This window comes from Vanacampus margaritifer, chromosome 11 (genome assembly GCF_051991255.1).
Source record: "Vanacampus margaritifer isolate UIUO_Vmar chromosome 11, RoL_Vmar_1.0, whole genome shotgun sequence".
In the NCBI taxonomy this organism is placed as follows: Eukaryota; Metazoa; Chordata; class Actinopteri; order Syngnathiformes; family Syngnathidae; genus Vanacampus; species Vanacampus margaritifer.
The window spans coordinates 23,794,992-23,817,491 of NC_135442.1; the positions used below are offsets into that span (position 1 = coordinate 23,794,992).

Here is a 22,500-nt window from a genome sequence, read left to right on the forward strand (position 1 = left end):
TTTTCAAATAGCTCTATTTTGTTTGCATTCACAATTCCCCGTCCACACACACGCACACACACACGCTTTCTTGACCTACACTTTTCTTTTTAACTCCATTGAACTCCTATTTATTACTGGGTATACATTAGGGCTCTTCCATGAGGAAAAAAAAATATTAATCACAATTATTTTTGTAATACTAAAAAATTCTGGGAATAATACGCATTGTTTCCCCCAAAAATATGATCCCAAATCGGGGGGGTGTATTATTCATCTGAGTTAATATGAAACAAAAATGTTAACTTTGTTTAGACCATGGGTGTCAAACAAATTTGGCCCCTCGTGTAATTTCATTTGGCCCTTGAGGCAATATCAAATTAACATTAGAGCTGGCCCACTGGGTTAATTAGGTACGCTAGCAAGACGACCGGGATCTTTCCCCGCCGGGCCTGGGGTTCGGGGGTGCCGCCCGTCTCCTGGTGCTCCCATCTCCCCTTCCGCCCCCAGTGTTCCGCCCTACCACGCGGCTGGAGGTGAGGTGAGCGCGGTTGCCCTCGCCGCTCCACTAGAGTCGTGAGGTTGTCAGGAGACCCGAAGAAGGATAAAAGAAAAGAAAGGAAAGTGAAATCCAGCACCGACCAGACATTACCTACTACCCACCGGGTTACCAACCAGAGTCTTTCACCAACCCCAGAAACATCTAAATTCCAACAAATTAGGGAGACCTCAAGAGACCAAAGGAGTAGGTGGGTTTCTTGTAGGAGACAAATATCTGCTTTTAATTTTAAGAGATGGTCTAAAATTTTTATTATTTTTGCCTGTGAGCAAGCGCCACAAACATTTCAGGAAACCAGAACTAATTTATGCATACAAACAATATAGACTCAGTCCTGTGTATATATCTGTATAGGCTATTTGTTAATATTGGCATGTTATAGGATAGAATCAAAGTGGTTAGGTAGTTTATGTAATTTGTGTAAAATATGAGGTAACGTGTAAGTAAATATAACGGGAAGGGAGGTGAAAGTGAAGGAAATTAGCGGGGGATTAAATATATAACAATACACCAGTAACTGGTAACCTAAGCGAGATTTTTTGTTTAAATATATTTTAGATATAACCCTAGCCTAAACAAAATGAGTATTCATATTTTAGGTTTTATAACCACATATACAGTATATGTATACATCTAATAATCAAACAAAGTTTAGTTCCACCAATGACAATTAGAACAGCCAGGGAGTGGAGTTGATGTTTTGGAATAGTTGGCCATCGATGTATAGCTTATCAACGACTATCGTAGTCCGTTTACCCTCCTGCTTATTTTGTCTCATTATAGGAAACCTTTCGCCGCTCATTAATCTCTCTGGGGAATATTGGTCATTCATCCGAAAGAGGTCCCTTTAAGCTCCCGTCCTTTACTTTTAACAAATTATTTCTGTTTAAAATGCTCAAACTTGGCGATAATAGGACGGAGTTTGTTGCCCCTACAGGCTCCAAGCCGATGTACCTGGTGAAAAGAGATATTATTTACCGTCTCCTGAGGAATTTTTAACAACAACGTCCTAATTTTTTTTCAGAGGTATTCACGGATATGCCTGAGAATATTCAATTCTCCCACATGCTACAGGATTGAACATCCAAAACAGTTTCTTTTAGCGTTTTATTCTCCTTTTTAATAGTTTCCAACTCGGCTGAAACAGCCGCGAATGAAGAGCGTAACTCGGCATTATCTCGTTGGATGTCACTTACCTGTTGGCGTACAAATTCCAAGTTTACCTTTAATTCTTTAACGTCCTCACGGATTAGGCAGAGGACATCTAGTTTTTTATTTATGGAGTCCAGCATACTGATCGAAACATCCGTAGTGGTTAGATCGTCCGTGTCCGTCGCTGAGTCATTTTTTCTCTTCTTGGAAGGTTTCTCGAAGGAAGGATCTTCCCATCGCGCAGCTGTAAAAATATCCGTCGATGAAACGTTCAAGATCCTTCACGCTGGGTGGTATTCCAAATCTGCCGAATGAAAGAGAGAAGAGAAAAGCCAAGATATATGGTGGTTAAATTCGGATTTGGTTTAGCATAATAGAGCTAGTTCTATTTTAGCAGCAGGGCGCCGCCATGTTGGGTATTCCCGGTCTCCGCAGGTACTCGTTTATTTATTCATAATCTGAAGTCGCCACATTCAATGTTTGTGGTTCTTTGTATTACTAAAGGATTACTAATCCACTCGGACACAAGCACTATTGAGGCTGAACTAGATTTTTTTTTAAATCATGCATTTATTCACTACGGTTACACATACAGAATCAAAATACTGCCTATCTAACTATCATACGGTGGAAAGAAAAGGGATAAAACTAATAAGAAAGGAACAATTTAATGAGGTAGAAAGGAAAGGTTTGATTTGCCAAATCTGTGAGATATTTGAAATAGAAGTTGCACCAGCGATATGTCAAATTGTCTATGAGACGTGCAACTTACTGGAGTGAGTTGGATCGAGCGGACGGAGGGGAAATCGGTTGAAGAAAAAAAAACTCCTCCAAACAAAACAAAAAGAACAAAATATAAAAATTGTTCCACAGTCGGACGAGGAGCGACACAGCTCGACTCAGGCGCGGTCGTGACTTCAGCCAGAGTTGTCCGCTCGGCGCTCGAGAAGATCCGCGTATCAGCTGGCCAAAACCCGCTACTGAGGCCGAGATCCGCTGCGCATGTGTGTTTCCCGAGGGAGACCAGCCGTTGAACCAGCTCTCGCTGCGATGGGACACTGGGAGCAGGTGCTGGGTGACGCTCAGGAATTGCGTGTGTTTGTTCAACTCTGGTTGCTGGGTGACACACGATCGCCAAGTCCGAGACACTTGGTCGTTCAGGGAACAAAGGTGCCACGTGGTTGAGAACGTGGCACGGCACCGGGAAGTCCTTTTGTCTGTTCGGGGCCAGACGGAGGGGAGAAGGTGGAGAATAAACAGGAACAGCGGCGGAAAACGAGAGAGCGAACAAAGCTCGCGTCTGCTGTTTTAAAGTTGTGGGGCGTGTTCAAGAAGGGAGGACCGACCCCTCCCTCTTTGACTCAACTCAACTCCATGACCTTTTAAACTCAAATTATTTAAAGAATTAATAAATAAATTTGGTCAAGCTGGCAAGTTAAGTTCTTCCAAGCAAAACACGTTATAGTTACCCATATCGACTAATAATGCATCATGAGATCATTTTGTTCTTTGCGGAGTATCTAAGAACTCTCTTTAGGAGGAAATACATTTGACATTCTTTTCTGAACAAAGAAAAAAAACATACACGGTGTGAAACATTCAGTTGTGCATAAGTTCACTTGTATGTGATGAATTTCTTAGGTAAAATGTGAAAGATTGCTTTGTGGGTCATAGGTGTTCCATGTGAAGGCAATGTGGTCACATGTAACTTTTAAGAACGCTTGAATGTGACTGACCTGGGCTTAAACAAACAATCAATAATCAACAACCTCAACAGGGGAGGAGATGGAGCTTTGCGATTAAATACTTTGGTGCCATAATCTCGTGGTTCTGGCTGGTGAAAAGCAAACATTCACATCCTGCTGACATGGCCGGTGGTTGACTTCAAAAGTGTGGAATACCTTTTGGCCGTCTCTGGTGGAGGTGAAAAAGGGGGAGAATTGAGACCTCTCGACCCCACCCAAGGTTTCCAAGAGTGAAATGTTTGAGGAAAGGAGAAAAAAAAAGATTGAGGGTGACTGGCAATATTCGTTGCAGACGCATTCGGATAAGTGCAAGAACTAGTCAAGATGGCCACTACGCACCGCTAAGGCCAACTTAAAAAATAAAAGGTTACTAATTATAATACATTGATGTCAATATAATAGCCCCGCTAGGCTTTTATTTTGAAATTGACCTTCGAACCGCGTGGTGGCGTGTCGTCTAACTTTACTCAATGTTACTGTCCACGGTATTTTGTGGACGTTTGTTTTTCTCCCCATCCCAGAATCATATTCAATTGCAAATTAACTCATTCAAACCCAAAAATGTACAAATACTTTTAAAAATACTTTGTCTTCACTCCTAAAAACATATAAATGTTTTTTATGCTAGAACATACAGAAGGCTTTGATCCAGCTCCTGACCTGAAGAGGTCATTAAAACGGTAGTTGTTATTTCAAAAAACTGCCAGCAGGTGGCAGCAGAGCATAAGAGATCAGTCCGGACCATGTTGCAACATGTTGCTTTTTCCCAGTGTTTTCAACAGCCCTGTGAATAATGATGAAACTTAGCTATATTCTAATGCTAATTGCTGCAAAACGAAAATAGACAAAAATACTTTTTTTCTTTTCTTTTTTCATTTCTTTGTTTTTTTTTTTTTCCTTCCTGGAGAGCTCAGTATTGTTCATTCGGTTATTTTACTGATTTGACATGTCATCATCATTGCTCTCTTTTTTATTTATTTATTTATTTATTTTTATTTTGTATGTGGGTGAGAATGTGTATGTGCGTGTGTGCGTGCGTGTGAGTGTGTATTTACATTACATGTACATTAGTTCACCTAAAACCTATTAAAAAATCCCATACCGTTCACCTAAACCGAACACTTCAGAATCCAGCCAGAGTCGTGAGGCCATCAGGAGACCCGAGGAAGGACCAAAGAAAAGAAAGGAAAGTGAAATCCAGCACCGACCAGACACCAACCACCGGGCCACCAACCAGAGTCCTTCACCAACCCCAGAAACATCTAAATTACAACAAATTATGGAGACCTCAAGAGACCAAAGGAGAAACTGAGGAAAGGAAGGAAGGACAGACGAAGCAGAGTGAGATCCACAGACACCAGCCAACGACCAGAGGAAGAAGCAGATTGTGTCTGAGTTCCGATAGATGCTAGTGTGGTGGATCTGCAATGCATGAAAATCTCCACCAAAGAGGGGAGCCGTCGACCCCTGCCAGGACAGAGCAAACACAACACCTCAGGGCCCCACGGCAGCACCAAGGGACAACCCCCGGGCCCCGCAGGGACCACCGGCCGGAGAGCAAACCCAGGAGCAGAAGCGCCCCTTACCCCAACACGACCCGCGCCCCCAACCCAACGCAGCAGGACAGGGCACTGCAGGCCTGCCAGGCACCCCACCGGTCCACAGCCCCCGCTCCCCCCACCCGCCCCAGCCACCCCCAAACCCCGGCACCCCCCAACCAAGCACCCCCCTCCCCCGATACTTTTTTTTCCTGATGAAAGAAGAGACTCTAATCTTCCTTTTGGTAGGTTTCATGTTTTTATAGCAATAGAACAGAATATTCTGTGGGCCTTACAATATCGGTCAAAATCCAGTAAAACAGCCAAGAGCGAAAGGGGGTTGCTTCAGTGAACATGGCTGGGCGTGATTGAGTTACGCCCAATTCACACTGACTGCGGAACGGATGCCGCAAGGAATGGAAAGCATTTGAATCTGCATGTCAATTCACACCAGCTGCAGTGCGTGTGCGATCGGATGTGGAGCTACGGAAGTTTTCCGCAAGATTTACATTTTTTTCCGGATTCCCCATGCGGATTTTCATGAAGCTGAAGAAATTAGACGAGACGGACAGGAAGTCAGGTGTTGGCATCAAGGTAGATCCGGTATATTTCATTTGCACCGATGTCACGTAATCATGTGACTGCTCTATGACGGACGGCGGAAGGAAATGATTGTTGAATGGAAGTGGACGTGACCCGGAGCGACAAATTAAAAGTTATTATTGCCCATAGAACCATGAAATCTATTACTTCAACCAATGGTCGCCTGTCAGTCGAAGTTGCACATTTAGTCGGGACTCATAGAGCGCAATATTTACTTTAGTTGGAGATCGCTAGTTTGAAAACAGCCCTTATTTTCTGTTGCATGCTGTTTTTATCAAGTTAATCAAAGCGCCGACTTTGCCGGAATTCACAATGCATTATCTATATCATTATATAGTCAATGCCGTCTCTCTTCCTTACACCGGGGCTGATTCAAAAGCGTTCCCATGAGGGCTATGACGTCACGTGCAAAAGGTCAATATCTCGAGTCACTATCAATCTTTGTCATTTAAGCCTACGGTATGCAAATATGTTCATGATGCATCTCCCCAAGAAAAGGTTGCGACCAACTGAAAAATTTTGTGTAAAAGTTAATTGTAGAGATCTGCATAAGCCAACCCCCGACCCCTGCCATTGACAAATTAATGTCTGTCGGCCCCCACCACCCCATGCACAACCTGAAAAAAATCTACAGAATTATCACAACTCAAAGTTAACTGCTGAAAAAAATCCTACTGGAAAAACTGCCAAACTATTGCAAGTTCCATTTAATCTGTTCTAATATTTTAAGACTCTGAACAGACTAGTTATATCCATTTTCACCTAAATTTTGGTGGCAATCGGTCAGGTTTTTGTACACTACCAAATCTTCGATTCAATTAGACTTTCGATTTTAGGGTCATGATTTGATTTGATTCTCTTTTTTTTCCCGATTTTAGTTGCTTTTTCTTACAGCACAGAGGCCTATGCCATTTTTAGACTAGTCTACGATCATGGGTTTTATTCATTATATTTTATATAGTAAATATCATTACATAAATTCAGTTTATTTACCATTGCAAAAGATGGGCTGCATATAAGTGAGGTACTTTCCGTTACTCTTGGGTAATGTTTGATACATTAGGCACTGTTGGTCTATTTTAAATAATCTATTATTTGACAATACAGCTGCATTTGAGGCATTGACAATGTTTTTGGCTGATATGGTTGAATTTTGTCTGTTTCCATTTTAGTACCACTTCCTTTAGTATTTCTGCCAAATGATCACTTGTATATTATATTTTCAATTTTTAACGTTTAATGCATTGATGGACTTCTTTCTGTGTGCGTATGTCCGACGGACATCTCACAAGACAAATGCATCTCACGTCTTGCAAGAGACACCAATATTTACATTTGCATTAATGAATTGAATTGAATATGATTTCGGGATGGTGTTTGTTGATCTTGGTCGTTGAGGGACCCCACCACACGGGGTGATAAAAACAAACTGCCACGACCGTAATGAGTCAAGTTAGACGCCGCGTTACGAGGGTCAATTTCAAAATAAAACGTCCAATATCCATGTATTATAATTTGTCGCCTTTTATTTGGAATTTGGCCTCATCAGCGCGTAGTGGCCAGCTTGACCCGTCCTCTCACTTGGTCCGAACGCGTCACGGCTCAAAGATTTGTTGCACTACTAATTAAAACATGCACTTGTGATGTGTGATTTTTGTTGGATCACAAAACACTGTAAAGCTGACCGCATTTGTGGTAAATTGCTCGCACTGTCGAGCCCTGCTGTCTGGTCGTCTTTTTCACCATCCATCTGGTGTCACGCTCCGTGGCTAGCTGCACTCCTCTCCAGCTTCAAACTGCTTTAATTGGCAATATGAAGGTGCGGCGGCTACGATTTAGGAATTGTGTGGCGGCACCTCTAAATGAATAGAACGGAAACGCTGATGTATACTCCAATCCAAACAACAGTAAAACACCCTCAGTCGCTTTACTGTAACTGAAATGGAGGTGGTAAATGTATGGTGTCCTGTTCGTACATTTAACTGGGGTAAAATGAAGCATGGAAATGTAGCGTATATGTGGATTTTAGACAGTCCTTGTTCTATGTAACAGTATCCCAACATGTCAGTACCCCAAAGAAGCCAGGGTTGCGAGGGCCCTTTATACTGTCGCTGCTCGCGGCTCTAGTTTCTTTTGGGGGGGGGGTTTCCCTCGTATTTTTTTTCTGGTATAATAAAGCTTTTGAATTGTTATTGAGTTTAATATTAGGGATGTAACAATATCTAAAAGTCACGATACAATAAATATCACGATATGAACCTCACGATACGATAATTATGATTTTGTGGGGATGTTGGCAATCTTAAAAAAGCTCACAATACAGTATAAAGACTCACTCTACTGTTAAAAAAAGCGCAACATTGTTTTTGTATGTAACAGGAGCGCAAGATATATAGTTTACAGTGTTGTGTTCGGCTGAAGCGGGCCCAACGTAATGTTTTATGATGGAGGTTCTGAAAAATATTTGCTGGTATGACTTATGAGAATGATAACCGCCAAAGTGACCAAAACATTCCTAATTAAATTTAAACTGCACTAATAAACTAGCCACCAGAGGGTGCTAGAACTGCACAAATGGAATACAACCTCACCTTTTTAACATATTTCTGTTTTTAATATAGTGACATGACGACGACGATATTGTGGCAATTATCCATTATTGTTGCATCCCTATTTTATATATGGTTATTCTGTCTTCTAAAACACTTGCTATATAACTAAAGTTATTATTAATACACAACTATAACTCGGTTAACTGATCCTCTGTGGATTATTTGCAGACTTTGACAACCTTCTTGGAGCTGAGGTGGGAGTGGAGGAGTTTGGGAAGCTTCCATTTGGTGCATGTGAAGAAACAATCAGGTGAATTGATATGTTCATTTTATGTTAATTTTAACAGTATGTATTACATCATGGGGCAGCATGGCTCAGTGGTAGAGTGGTCGTCTCCCGATCGTGAGGTTGTGGGTTCGATCCTCAGCGATTGTGACCATAGCAAAGTGTCCTTGAGCCAGACACTGACCCCGATTTGCTCACGGTGGACCTGGCAGCACCCTGTATGGCAGCAGCAGACCACTGGCATATGAATATGTGTGTGAATGGGTGAATGTGAGGCATTGTAAAGCACTTTGGGCACCATATGGAGGGTTTCCCCCAGAATACTTTGTCTGAACAAAATTTTTGTTTTTATTTATTTATTTATTTTACTCTTAACTAGGTCTCATTGAGCTCTTAATTAGACCTTAAATTGACACTTAGCCTGGCAGTGGGAAAAGCCTGGTGCGCCGCCAGGCTAATACAGCACTGGGTGTAGATAAAACGCTATAATAAAAAGCAATCCATTTATCACAAGAACCACCAGGGTTTTTCCTCTGTACAAAATTCAGAGGCGGCCACCTCCACCTTGTTTGCTCGCCACCTCCAGCCTGACTGACTGATAATGAATGAATGCTTTAACATGCTAATACTCATATTCTTATTGGAACTATAATTGTTATTATTCAAACATGTATGTTGCCTGTAAAAAATGAAAGCGAGTCAGTTGAATGCATGCACGTCATGGCGCATGGTCAGGATAAGGAATGTTCGATAGCACTTTTTTCCCGACCAAAACTTACAACTCTTGAGTAGTCACCTCTACTAATACCAAATACCGATACCACTAGTAAATGAAATTCCCCACCCATAAAAGACAGAATATTTTAAAGAAAGAACTATATATCCCAATATATTATTTTTCCTTAAAATTGCATGAGGTAAATGGCAACTTTGTATTCATATAATTTCTCGTTTCTTGTCCCTGATCATAAAACGGCCTCGGTTACCGCCGTGATTACCGATACCTTAAAATAAGACTCGTATTGGTATCGATACCAATACCTGGTATCGGTAGTCACCCATCATAGTCAGGATGATACCACCTCTGCCTCAATTTGAGCCAGGAAAAACCCTGATTACTTACACAGTACTGACAACTGTTAAAAATTGCCAATATTTTTTTATGGAAATCACTAAAATCTGCCTCGTCCCGTAACGCTGTCTATTACGAATATTAAGAAAAAAATATCATGAATCACATTATTCAAACAGGCAGGGTTGGGAGGGTTACTTTTAAAATGTAATCCATTACAGTTACAAGTTACCTGCTAAAAAATGTAGGTAGTAACGTAATCCAAGTACCATAATATTAAAATAATGTAACTGGATTACTTTGGGATTACTCCAATATTGAGTATGCTCATGAAGACATAATAAATATCACCACAATATATATTCTATACAATGTGCCCCTGCTATTTGCGGGTGATAAGGACCCGGGCAGCCTACAAATAGCAAAAATCCTTGTGTAATTAAAAAGCATGTAGGCGATTGATTGATTGATTGATTGAAGGCCATATGCTGTTTTTGAACTGTCACTGGAAGCAACCACACCTCACAGATGGATGGACAGACAGACAGATAGATAGATGGATAGATAGTCAGTCATCCAATGAGGATGACGATGTGTGACATCAACTGCAAAATGAACTTTTATCCCAGTCACAAGTTTAGTATTGTATATGTTGTGTGTGATGTTTAAATAGTGAATTGGTGGGAGGAAGATTTGTTTGGAAGGTGTAATTTACATTATGGTTGTAGGCTAGCGGGCTAGCTAGCAAGAAGCTACAGTGCGTAGCAAACCGCTGGACATGTAGCAACGGTCCCACTCGTGCGGGCTTGCACGCGCTTTCGCTTGCTCTGTCCTTCTCTCTCTCTCTCTCTCATCATAAAAATTGTAATACCTCGAAGTAATCCCCATTTTTAATAAATGTAGCTGTAATCTGATTTTATGTTTTTTCCTGTAACTGTCATGGAATACAGTTACATTTTTTTTGCAATCTGATTATGTAACGGTGGTAATGTATTCTGTTACTCGCCAATACTGCACACAGGATGAAAACAAGTTGAAAGTGAGCCAAAATACTTGATCGATAATTCCCAAGTTAACACACCACAGATTGTGGCTCTGGTTACGTGATGCATTGCTGCTCACTCCATTCCACTCACGGACGTCTGTGACTCCCCTGCAGTGGAAGCTAGCAGTCAGGATGTTATCTGAAAACTATTTGAGGCTAACCGGATGAGCGGCGAGGAACAAGGAATTTCATCGGTATAATACTGTTTATGTCCAAGAATGCGCAGACAACTGTGTGCTCGTGACAACTTTATTTATATTTTTATATATATTTGCATACTTAAGATTAAACACTATAACACTGTACTGTGTCCTTACTTTCATACTTCATACTAGGACATGTAATACTTGCTGGAATACAATCGGCCATGGCTAGTTCAGGGCTTAGCCATTGTTGAGTGATATTTTTGCCACTTTTTATCAGACCAATATCTGTGCGAGTATTCAATTTTTAAGTTGTCACCGATATCTAGAACCAATACCTCTAGTACTTTTGATACATAACATTTTCACACACAAAAAACAAAACAATGACAGATCATTTTAAAGATATATCTATATATCTTAATATAGCATTTTCCTTAAAATTACATGAAAATAATGGCAATTTTCTATTTTTTTCACTATTCACTATTATAATTTCCAGTTCCTGCTTGTAAAACGTCCAAAAAAGATACTGGTAACGGACGCCGTCACAAGTACAGATGCCTTGAAATAAGTTCTGGTATTAGGCAGATAACTCGCCCATCCCAAATATTTTTTATGAGGGATGTAACTGTACGTTCGGAATTGTGGGAATGCTGAATGTTATTCTGATTTTTTTCCTCCACACTTTTTCGGCGTGCAAAAACTCCCACATAATACTCGCTTCAAAAATTCACACCGTCCTGGGTTTATATCGTCTGATTCCACATTACATACAGTTTTGGCACAATTTGATGTTAAATATAACCTTTTCCCCATTCATTTTCAATGGAACAAACAAAGTATACATTTCCACGCCTTCTCCCATACATACAACTTATCATCATTACCAGCTGTCTAATAGTGCTCAGTGGCGCAGTTGGAAAATGTTTTACATTTCAGAAATAGTCTTTGTCCAATAATGTAACATCCAGTTTATTAAATGTCATTTGACATTAAGTTTCTAGTTAAAATGCCAAAATAAGCACCACAATATGTAGACAGCTTTAGTAGACACCCGATTATACAGTTGATCAGCAAAAAAAAAAAAAAAAGTTGAATTAGTGTTGCATACCCCATTAACATTCATTGTATTCAATGTCATTTATCATGATGTTTTTTTTCTATATCAATCAATATTTTCAGCTTTGTATCATACTGTAGTATTCACTACAATTACATACAATGTCATAGATTGTTCTATGACAGCAAGTGCTAAATGCAAAGGACTGGTGAGTTAGGTGCAAGGTTTCAAATCCCACCTTAGACTGATTGCAGTTTGCTTTTTTTCCATTCATCTACAATTGATAATGTGTAATTTTCACACAATTTATCTTTCATTATCCTTCATTTAACGCATGTTATATATTTAATGCATTCCATTTTCAATGACACGTTCACTGGCATTCAGCAAGACATCCTTCAATACCATATTTCACAACACTTCAATAATAACAGCATCGTGGCTAGTAGCTAGTGCACCGGAGCATGGACCAGTAGACAGGAGCTGGGGGTTTGAATCCCATGTTAGACTGGTTGCAGTTGAAGTTTTCTTTTTTTCATTTATCATTCAACTACAAATAATAATTAGCAATTTTCACATTATTTATCTTTCAATTTACTTCACAAGCATTCCACATGCATTCAAATATTAGCATTCAGCTATTAGCATTCAGCTTTCAGCATTCCCGTGCAATTTTATCTTAGTTGTCTTTTCTTTTTTTCCTTTAAAAAAACATTTCAAAGAAAGAAAAATACCTCAAACTGCAATTTAAGGCACATACACTTCTAAACTCTTCTATACTTGCATAAAGGGATGATCAAAACTCTTGAATGCGTTTGGTCAATGACGAGCACGGGGTGGGAGAGGGTGACTCTTCCGATCATATGTTGTTTCTTATGGAATGCTACGAGGCTTACCTTGCTTTCTTTATAGGCATTTCACATTGCTCGGCAGAGAGCCAGCCACCATTCTACGTCACTACAAACTGAATGCGTTACGACGTAAATAACCATGGCTCCGTACGTCCAAATAAAGTTTCTACAAAATGTATTAAACTGGAAATGATTTATTAACATTACATAACATAACATTACAATCGGGTTCCTTTTAAATTAAAAATTGTCCAAATCCTCTGATTTCAGCCTATCAACAGTAATTTTGTAGTGATTTCTGTAGTCCTCCATGAAAGACTGATTATCTACTATTTGTAATCAAAATAAGACGTTTGCAAACATCTGTTTTTACTTTGGAAAACAATGACCAAACCGGTAATATAGTACAACATCAATCCCCCCCCCCCCTTTTTTAATCACTATACAAATACAAGGTACGAAATAAACACAAATCACTGGTTAATAAACTGTAATCAGGGGAATAAATTATTTTGTAATACACTTTAATGCAAAATTAAAATGAACAAGATTAGTCGATTAATCGATTGAATAATCAATAGATTAGTCGATTAATCGCTTGAATAATCAATAGATTAGTCGATTAATTGATTGAATAATCAATAGATTAATCAATTTTAAAAAAATATTTGATAGTGACAGCACTACATGACATTAAACATGTTAAATCTTGAATGCTGATAAGCCTACCCAAAAAGACTTGAGACCTGCAACGTGAAATTTTTTAGGAAGTTCTCATTTTTTTACATCATGAAAAGCTGACATAATTAGGGTGTTTATACTTTTAATAACTTCACTTCACCCATATTAAAACTAACATACACTGTAAAAACAAAACTGATTTGTCTTTTCCTTTTGAAGTGAGCTTCATCTTTCAACTACTTGGCCTGACTTGACAGAAGGCACAGTTTTGGACAATGATGTCTACAGGTAAGAAAGTCCTTCAACCTGAACCTGACACTCTTTCCTCCTTGTGTTATTTTGTTTTCCATTAGGACTGATCCATGTCACATCAGACACTATAATACAAGTGTTACTTTTGACAAAATATAAAAATTAGTATGGTGTTCCAATCTGGATTGTATTCATTTCCAATACGATCATCCATGAGTGTGAGCAGCCGTTACTGATACCAATCACATGGATTCTGTGTAACATTTTCAATTTTAGAGATACATCTACCGATTTATTGAACCATCCAGTTTATTAAAGCTTAGACTCTTTAATACTGCGGTAAACCATCAAACTGGTTATCGGCCCATGGCAAGTCGATTTGATTCAGGACAACTCTGTGAATGTCCTTGAGTGGCCCAATCAGAGCCCATACTTGAATTCAGTTGAACAAAATGGCTGTGCATCAGCACTCCCCATCCAACATGATGGTGGAGATGATGCAAAGAAAACAAAAAAAAGAGTGTAACTGCCCAAACATAAGTAGGTGTGGCCAAGCTTGTAGCATCAAGCATTCCAAAATATTTGAGGCTGTAGCTTTTGCAAAGGGGCATTAACAAAGCTGTAATAACTTAGGGACATTAATATGTTTTTGAAATTTAACTAATTTGCTCCCAAAAACCTATAAAAAAGTTATATTTTAAATATTACCATGGTCCCAAAAATGTATTTATACTTTTTTGTGTTGTTTTTTTTATGCTAGAGAATACAGAATGCTTTGATGCAGCCTCTGACCTGAAGAGGTTGCTTAACGCAATCTTAGTTGCAGGTGGCAGTAGAGTATAAGAGATCAACCAGGGCTGCAACAAGCTCTTTTCCCCAGTGTTTTCAAAATATTTGTGAATAATGATGAAACTTACCTATATTCTAATGCTAATTGCTGCAAAACGAAAACAGATACAAATATTTTAAAAAATCCTGATGAAAGAAGAGACTCTTTCTTTTGGTAGGTTCCATGTTTTTATAGCAATAGAACACAATATTCTGTGGGCTTTGCAAAATCAGTCAAAATCCAGTAAAACGGCCAGGAGCAAAAATGTTTGGAAGTGAATGAGTTAAACATGCAAAAAAAAAAAAAAAAATCTTCTCGATAAAGTTTCTTGAATGTGTTTTTAACAGTGACCTTGACCCTCTTCATGCGCCTCACTGGTCACTCCGGATCAAGACAGTTGAACGTCCTCAGTGTTTACTGGGTAAGACATTCATTCACTTGTCCTATTTACAGTCTGTAACATATTTTATTTGTATATGTCAAATTAATATTATTGTTCTATAGTGAAATGCTTTTCCAGGACTGACACAGATAACAGATAGAGTAGTCAAGAAGACTGATAATTGATCTTTGAAGCTAATTAGCCTTGTGATTTCTTATGGAGTTAACCCCCACCCCCACACATTTGCTAATTTGGTTTCATTCTAATTGGAATACATGGATCCATGTAAACATTGTGTTTAATCCTTTTAGGACATTTGTAAGCAGCTGCTTTGATTTGGGGAAAATTATCTACATTTTCTTCTACAGACCAAACTACTAACTGAATCATAATTTATGTTTGAGTATTTTCTGCACTGGCATTTTGAAGCAATGTCCTTTTTTGAAAAATAATAAAAGGAAAATACATTTTACAAATGTTTAAAAAAAAATATATATATATATATATTTCGAGCATTTTCACTCTTCTTTCAAGGCAAACGGAATATTGTGTGCTATGACTACATAAACATGGTGGATACCATATCAAATATTGGATTCCATTCCAGGGTTTTTCCTGGCTCAAATTGAGGCAGAGGTGGTACCATCCTAACATAATGGGTGACTACCGATACCAGGTATTGGTGCCAATACAGTCTTATTTGAAGGTATTGTCGCGGCGGTGACCAATACCATTATCAGCCGCCCTCCTGCAGCCGTTTTACGATCAGGAACTAGAAATTAGAAATTATATGAATTGCCATTAATTTCATGCAATGTTAAGGGAAAATTATATATTGGGTAATATGAAGGTCTTTCTTTAAAATCATCTGTCATTTTTGGGTGGGGAATTTTAATTTACTAGTGGTATCGGTATCTGGTATCAGTATCCGTGACTACTCAAAAGTTGAGCATTGGTAGGAAAAAAGTGGTATTGAACATCCTTAATCCTGACCTGCTCCATGACGTGAAGGTATTCTGTAAATTAACTGACTCTCTTTCATTTTTTGAATCCAACATATAATACTCCCATGTTCCAATAATAATAATAATAACGATGATGATGAATGATAGTTCCAATAAGAATATGACTATTATCACGTTAAAGCATTCATTCATTAAAACGGTTCTGCTCTAACATTTCACAAGTGGGAAGTATCAGCCACTGTTTTTTCCAAGATTCTAATTATTAATTTACGTTTCATCATATGGCGATGCTTTAAGGTATAGCCCATCAAATGCACATAAGCTTTGACATAGAGATTAAAAAAAATTTCCAGTTTTAACCTGCAAGACGAGACGCCCGACAGCCAGCGAGCGTCATGTCAAATATGCACAATATATATACAGACTACAAACATTTTGCATTTCCACTGTGGATGAAATACTGCCGTCATGACACTACAGGCACGCGAAGCTCACCGCGAGTGCTCAAATGGAACACACCGGCAGTAATTTATTTTGGCCGCGAAGAGTCAACGGCTAGTCGTCCTCACTCATCAGCCAGCTGAAGGCTTCCTGCGGTCTCTAAAGCTGCTATACCTGAAGCTGGAGCCATGACCATCGGCAGGCCGAACGGAGGCTCCGTGCTGCGGCTTGGCTGGAGCGCTTATTTAAGTGGATGGCTGGGTGTGCGTCGAACGTAACAAGCGTTTAAAAAAAAATATATATATAATTTTTTTAAATTTTTTTTTACGATATTATCCACTAGTACATACTAAATTGGAAATATTGTTCAGCGATTTGTAAAACAGCATTATGTTTATTGTATATACTGTGTTATTATGACTTTGGCGGAAAAAAACCATTATTGCCGCTCATTGGGATTTTAGTATACGTTAATAAACGTTCTTGGCGGTAAGAGTTAAATCAATTTATTAAAAAAAAAATAATAACATTAATCAATAATTTAAGAAAAATCGGTAGTTGTAGCTCCAAAATGTAAAGTTTTACAACTAATCCATGGTCTGTATCTGTCGATCACACTCATGGATGATCAAATCGGTATCAACAGCTTTAAACTCTGATCAAAACACCCCTATTCTAGGTGAAACGTACAACCGAGAACGGTTTGTTGAGAATACAATCATGGAAGAAACTGTCCATGTGATCTTAAGAGTTTGATCTGTTCCCATCTTCTCCTGCAGGTGACTTACTAAAAGACCTATTTAAGTTACGGAACAGAAAGGAGACAACAGAAGAGATTCTTGGAAGAGGACCATCTGAGGAGGAGAGCAAAGGTTGGGTTATTGGGTTGAATCCAGACTGTCTTGACTATGCTTTTCTTTCAACTTATTCCTAACACCTATATGCTAGTTTGCCAAACACGTGTGTATGTAAAATACTATACTATTACTTTATTAGTCGTTCTATGGTGAATGGGCACACACTTGTTAAAATACTAGATTTACAATTCAATTGAAAAGGAACTAATCTGGACGAGGAATGCAAAAATGAAAAATGTGCAGTTTGCACTAAAGCTGACCAATTTTAGAAGATTGAAATGAGATTTTTCTGACAGATGCAATTTTGATTCAATTCACATATTTCTTGAAATCAAGAGGCTCTGTGAGCAAGGCAGTAATTTTTAAAACTTCAAATCAAGTCACACTTTATTTGTATAGCACTTTTCACTTGAGTTGAATAACATTATCAAATGGATGAGAATGAACCTTAAATATTGCCTAAACTAAATCTATTTGTATTCTGTAGCAAGAATGCTAATGCTAATGCCTATGCACTCAATTTGTATGTTGATAGGATACAAATAGAACAGGTGTCTAAGGCCAAATTACTGGAATTAGATAATTTACTGTCTTGGTCTGATCAGATTGGTCATATTGTTGCAATTTCATATAAATGTTCTGATTTAGTTCCATCTTCGATTATACATGATGTTCTTCAATCACTTGTTTTGTCACATTTGTAGTATTGCTCTCTTATTTGGGCAAGTGCTTCTGTAAAAAAAAATATATATATAACTCCAAATTGCACAAAGTAGAGCAGCTTGATTAGTCCCCAAATGTTCATTCTGTGATAATGTTTACGTATAATGTAATATGAAATGGTAAACCCCATTTTAGATACCATGGACATTACACTCAACAATTGAGCATGGGTCACTTCACAGTGCCTAAACCACAAAAAAGCAATTATAATGAGACCTGTTCATTATAGAGCTTTCTCCATTTTGAATATATTTCCATCTAATGCTACAAACGCTAGCAGCTAATTATCTTTTAAAAATATATTAAAATACAAATTAATCAGTTCCATATAACTTGGTTGGAATTGATGGAATTGTATTTATTAGTAATCTTCAAAGAATGTACCTTTAATTTCATCCTATTGTTATTTATTTATTTATTTATTTTGTATGGTTGTTCGCTTGAGAGTACTGTTGACCGCTTGGTTTGTGTTTTTATATCTTACCATATAGAGTAATTTTAACCTTTGTATGTATGTTTTTGTTATATTAATTTCGAAGACCCAAGGAAGACTAGTGCACCACTTTGAGGAAGCTAATGGAGGTCCTAAGATAATGGAGGTCCTAATAAAGAATGTGCACTGGCACATTGCGTATGTGCACCCCTGTCTAGTCATAAATGCATTGGAAAGCTAAGAAGACACATGCCAAATTTGACTATGAACTATGTTTCTTCACAGAAAACAGTGACATCACTTCTGCACTATCAAAGCTGACAGAGCCCACTGCACCAGTACCGATGTCCAAACTCTCTGTTTCCAGCATGGTACATCATGCTCGAAGGCACATTAAACGGCACAGACTTATTGATGAGTGCCCACTTGGTGCAGATGTACTTAATTGTATTCTTCAGGTAATTATTTTTAATATTTGAAATGTTTTAAGTATAGTTATTACACATTGTGAGAAATCCGAAAGTAAATCTATCGATAGGTACAATTCAATTCAGGTTTAATTCAATTCAAGTTCAATTCAATTCAAGTTCAATTTATTCACATGTTGAAATACTAAAGCTGGCATTTAATCTTGATCTTTATTTTATTGTATTTTTTTTTTTTTGCTTATGACCACTTTGTTGAGAGTGCTGCTTATTTTGGGGGAAAACTATCACCTAAAAGCAAAACACACATGCAATTAATCATGCTTGCGTAATATGATTTCAAGCATTTTGTTTGGTTAAACACTGCAATTGATGATTCTTTTTATCTATTGGCAAAAGGTCATCCTCTTCAACTAATTATATGTGCATTATTTCTTAAATTGAATGCTAAATCCTAAAAAAATAATAATCAAAGTTTCATTATCCACTGTATATTAATCTTTCTTAATTGTATGTCTTTCCCCCACCCTTTTTGGTCAGTATTTTTTTCCAGATGCTGCTGTGGATAAGACAGAAAATCAAACTGCACAACAAAATAGCTATGGAAAGCCCCCAGTTGACCAAAATACTGACGTGAGTAAATATTATTTACAGTATATCATTCTTTCAGTGTAACCATGCACAGTAAATGTGGTATTTATGAATGTATTCATCAGATCTTTTTTATATTTATTTAAAAAATGAGACACATATTACGGTGCCTTGTGAAAGTATTAGCACCCCTTGAGCTTTTTGCCCTTTTGCCGCGTTTCAGGCTTCAAACATAAATACATAAAACTAGATTTTTTTTGTGATGAATCAGCATCAAGTGGGACACAATCGTGAAGTGGAATGAAAATTAGATGATATTTTAACCTTTTTGTGAAATTATCCATCTTCTTTTCTCTCAGTGCAGCCAACTGACTTCAGAAGTTCCCTGATGTTTTCTGAATGATCCAATGTTGACCTAAATGACTGATGATGATAGAGTCCATGTGTATAATCTAGTCTCAGTAGAAATGCACCTGCTCTGTAATGGTTTCAGAGTTCTGTTAACTCATTCACTCCCAGCCATTTTCACTGAAGCAACCTCCTTCACTTTTTACTAGATTTTGACTGATTTTGCAAGGCCCACAGAATATTGTTTTCTTTTGCTGTAAATACATGGAACCTGCCAAAAGAAAGATTACAGTCTCCTCTTTCATCAGGAAAAAAATGTATATTTCTATCTGTTTCCATTTTGCAGCAATTCGCACTAGAATATAGCTGTTTCATCATTATTTACAAATCTGTTTTAAAAAGTGACGGGGAAACAGCTTGTTGCAACATGGTCCTGGTTGATCTCTTATACTCTGCTGCCACCCACTGGTCGTTTTTGTAATAACTATCATTGCTCATGCATTCTTTTCAGTTCAGATTTTGCATTAAAGCCAGAATTCTGTATGCTCTCGCATTAATTAAAAACAAAAAATATATATAAATACGTCTGCGAGAACATGGTAATATTTAAAATAGAACTTAGTAAAAGTTTTTGGGAGCAAATGAGCTAAAAGACTATTTGGGAGCAAACATCATCATGAAGACCAAGGAACACACCAGGCAGGTCTGGGATATAATATTAAATACAATATTGAATATTATTGTACATCCTACATTTGTGTTTTTTTTTTAATTTTTTTTTTAAAAAGGTTAAAATATTGTTTACAGTAAATTTAATTCTATTTCCTAATTGCGTTCAACTTGGTGTTGTTTCTTCACAAAAACATACATTTTTTTGCAGCCATTCCCACACCATGTTAATACTTAGACGCTCAAGTAAACTGGCCGCCGCCCAAGAAGTTTTCTAGAAAATTTACCGTATTTTCAAGACTATAAGGCACAATTAAAAGTCCTAAAATATTTGTATGTGTGCACTGAGTTCCTCAGATGTTTTCCTTCAAGACATCCTCGGGACAAATTTTGCTGTGCCAACGTGCGTTTCTGATTGGTGAGCTGGTTCACGCTTGTTGCTAGTTGGCTGCTGGCTTGTATTAAGGTTCAGCGGCGGACGAAGGGGAGAAGGCAGAAGAGAGTTACAGCTGTATGTACTCGAATGTGGCGATAGAACGAGAAAGTGAATAAAAAGAGAAAATAAAACGCCAAATTGCAGCGTGACCTCCTGTCTCCTCTACTTCATTTCGTCTACCCCGTTTGGACCCCACCTTTTTGGCGACGTGCAAACGACGGAGACGACTGAACACCGGCCGAGACCGAGCAGAAACGGATAACAAAATGCTGCCGGTATTTGCATTGTGGAAAACATCGGTTTGGCTAAGAAACTTCGGAAAATGGCATCAGCTAAGAGACATGCTTACAAGGCACAATTTAAACTGCAAGCTATCAGTTACGTGGTTGTACATGGGAATAGAGCAGTCGCGAGATAATTCCACATCAATTAATCCATGGTTCGGAAGTGGAAGAAGCAAGAAAACGAAGTTGGGGTTTGCCATCATTCCGGGCAGATTAACGAAGGAACTCCCAACTGGTCATTGAAACTGGGCTTTGAAAGTAAAGTTGCGAGAAACATGGGAGCGATCAATGAGAGAAGGGGAACACACTTCACCAAAACAAACGGGCCAGAACAAACTGCGCCGGCAGCGATGGCTGGACAAAGTACGTCATTTTATGTGAATGGATTGTGGACGTCTGGGTCAAAGTGTCTGATGTTTTTCATTGTTTTGCTTTTTTCTCTATAAGGTAAGAATTATTAATTTCGGCCAGAATTATCCCATAATGTTTTCCACCTTAAAGCACTTTGTGCACATTATGCTCGCAGTTTGCTTTGGGATTGTGTATTCACGTCCGATCCGTTCCGATACAGTTTTTTTCACTTATAATCCGATATGACAGCCTTATTTTATTTGTTTTAATATTTTTAAAATAAAGTAAGTGCAAAAAATATGGATTCACTGGGTAATGTTACAACATTTTTACTCTGAAAATGCACTAGAATGTACGATATGAAGTGCAAAATGGCCCCACACACACCCCACACTCCCCCTCAGCGGAGTCCACACACCCAATTAGTTTTCAAATCTGTAGGAAACACTGTTTTATTTTACTCTGAAGCCTGAAACGTGGAAAAAAATGAAAGGGGGGGGGGGTGTAATAAATTGGAAATTGTTATTTGAGATAATTTAAAGATTTGAAGGACAACTAGAAAACACTTAAAAACCCAGCAAAGTCAAAGATGAATGGAGAGAAGAAAAATAATCAATGTGTACATTGACAATGACTAAATACAATTCTACATTACCCCCCCCCCCCCCCTCACCCTTTCTCCCCAGGATATTTTTATTCAGTTGAAGGCGGCACCAGTTGAAAGTCTGACCCATCGACTGGCACTGTGTATGTGTCTAGTCAACTTCTACCATGGTGGGCTGCAGGCTGTGGCTTACCTCTGGCAGGAGTTTGTCCTCGAGTTGCGGTACCGTTGGGAAAACAATTACCAAATCTGTGGGTGGGTATGACAAACTGGATCATTATGAGTATTAAATGCTGTTGGCATAACATTGTAGTAGTGCAACGGATCATCTTTGATCCATGATCCGTACGGATAAATTACCACAAACAAAACACTGCACGTTTCGGTGAAGGCAACATGATCTGTCCGCATTCACTATGATAGCACCAGAGAAGTTGAAAATCGTTGTGGATCATATAAGTCATATGTATGGGTGCCTTTTGTTAACTAGGGGTGAAACAACTCCTCAAATTAATGATACAGGACTTTTTTTCTGCCTCTTGTCCCGACACTGTCATTCAGACATGCCAAGAAAGCTGGAAACATATTCAATGTAACACACCACTAACACCAAGGTTAACACCGAAAGTATTTGGCCGGAA

General features: G+C 38.4%; 1 protein-coding gene across 1 annotated transcript in view; it reads left to right on the forward strand.

Annotated features, from left to right (window-relative positions):
- Nucleotides 1-22,500, forward strand: part of rab3gap1 (RAB3 GTPase activating protein subunit 1) — a 125,814-nt gene that overhangs the window by 26,946 nt on the left and 76,368 nt on the right. Inside the window, exons 9-15 of the mRNA XM_077580403.1 lie at nt 8,357-8,438; nt 13,489-13,557; nt 14,698-14,771; nt 16,918-17,010; nt 18,437-18,609; nt 19,117-19,209; nt 21,942-22,114. Of these exons, the coding sequence (XP_077436529.1) occupies nt 8,357-8,438; nt 13,489-13,557; nt 14,698-14,771; nt 16,918-17,010; nt 18,437-18,609; nt 19,117-19,209; nt 21,942-22,114 (757 nt within the window). The remainder of the gene's footprint in view (nt 1-8,356; nt 8,439-13,488; nt 13,558-14,697; nt 14,772-16,917; nt 17,011-18,436; nt 18,610-19,116; nt 19,210-21,941; nt 22,115-22,500) is intronic.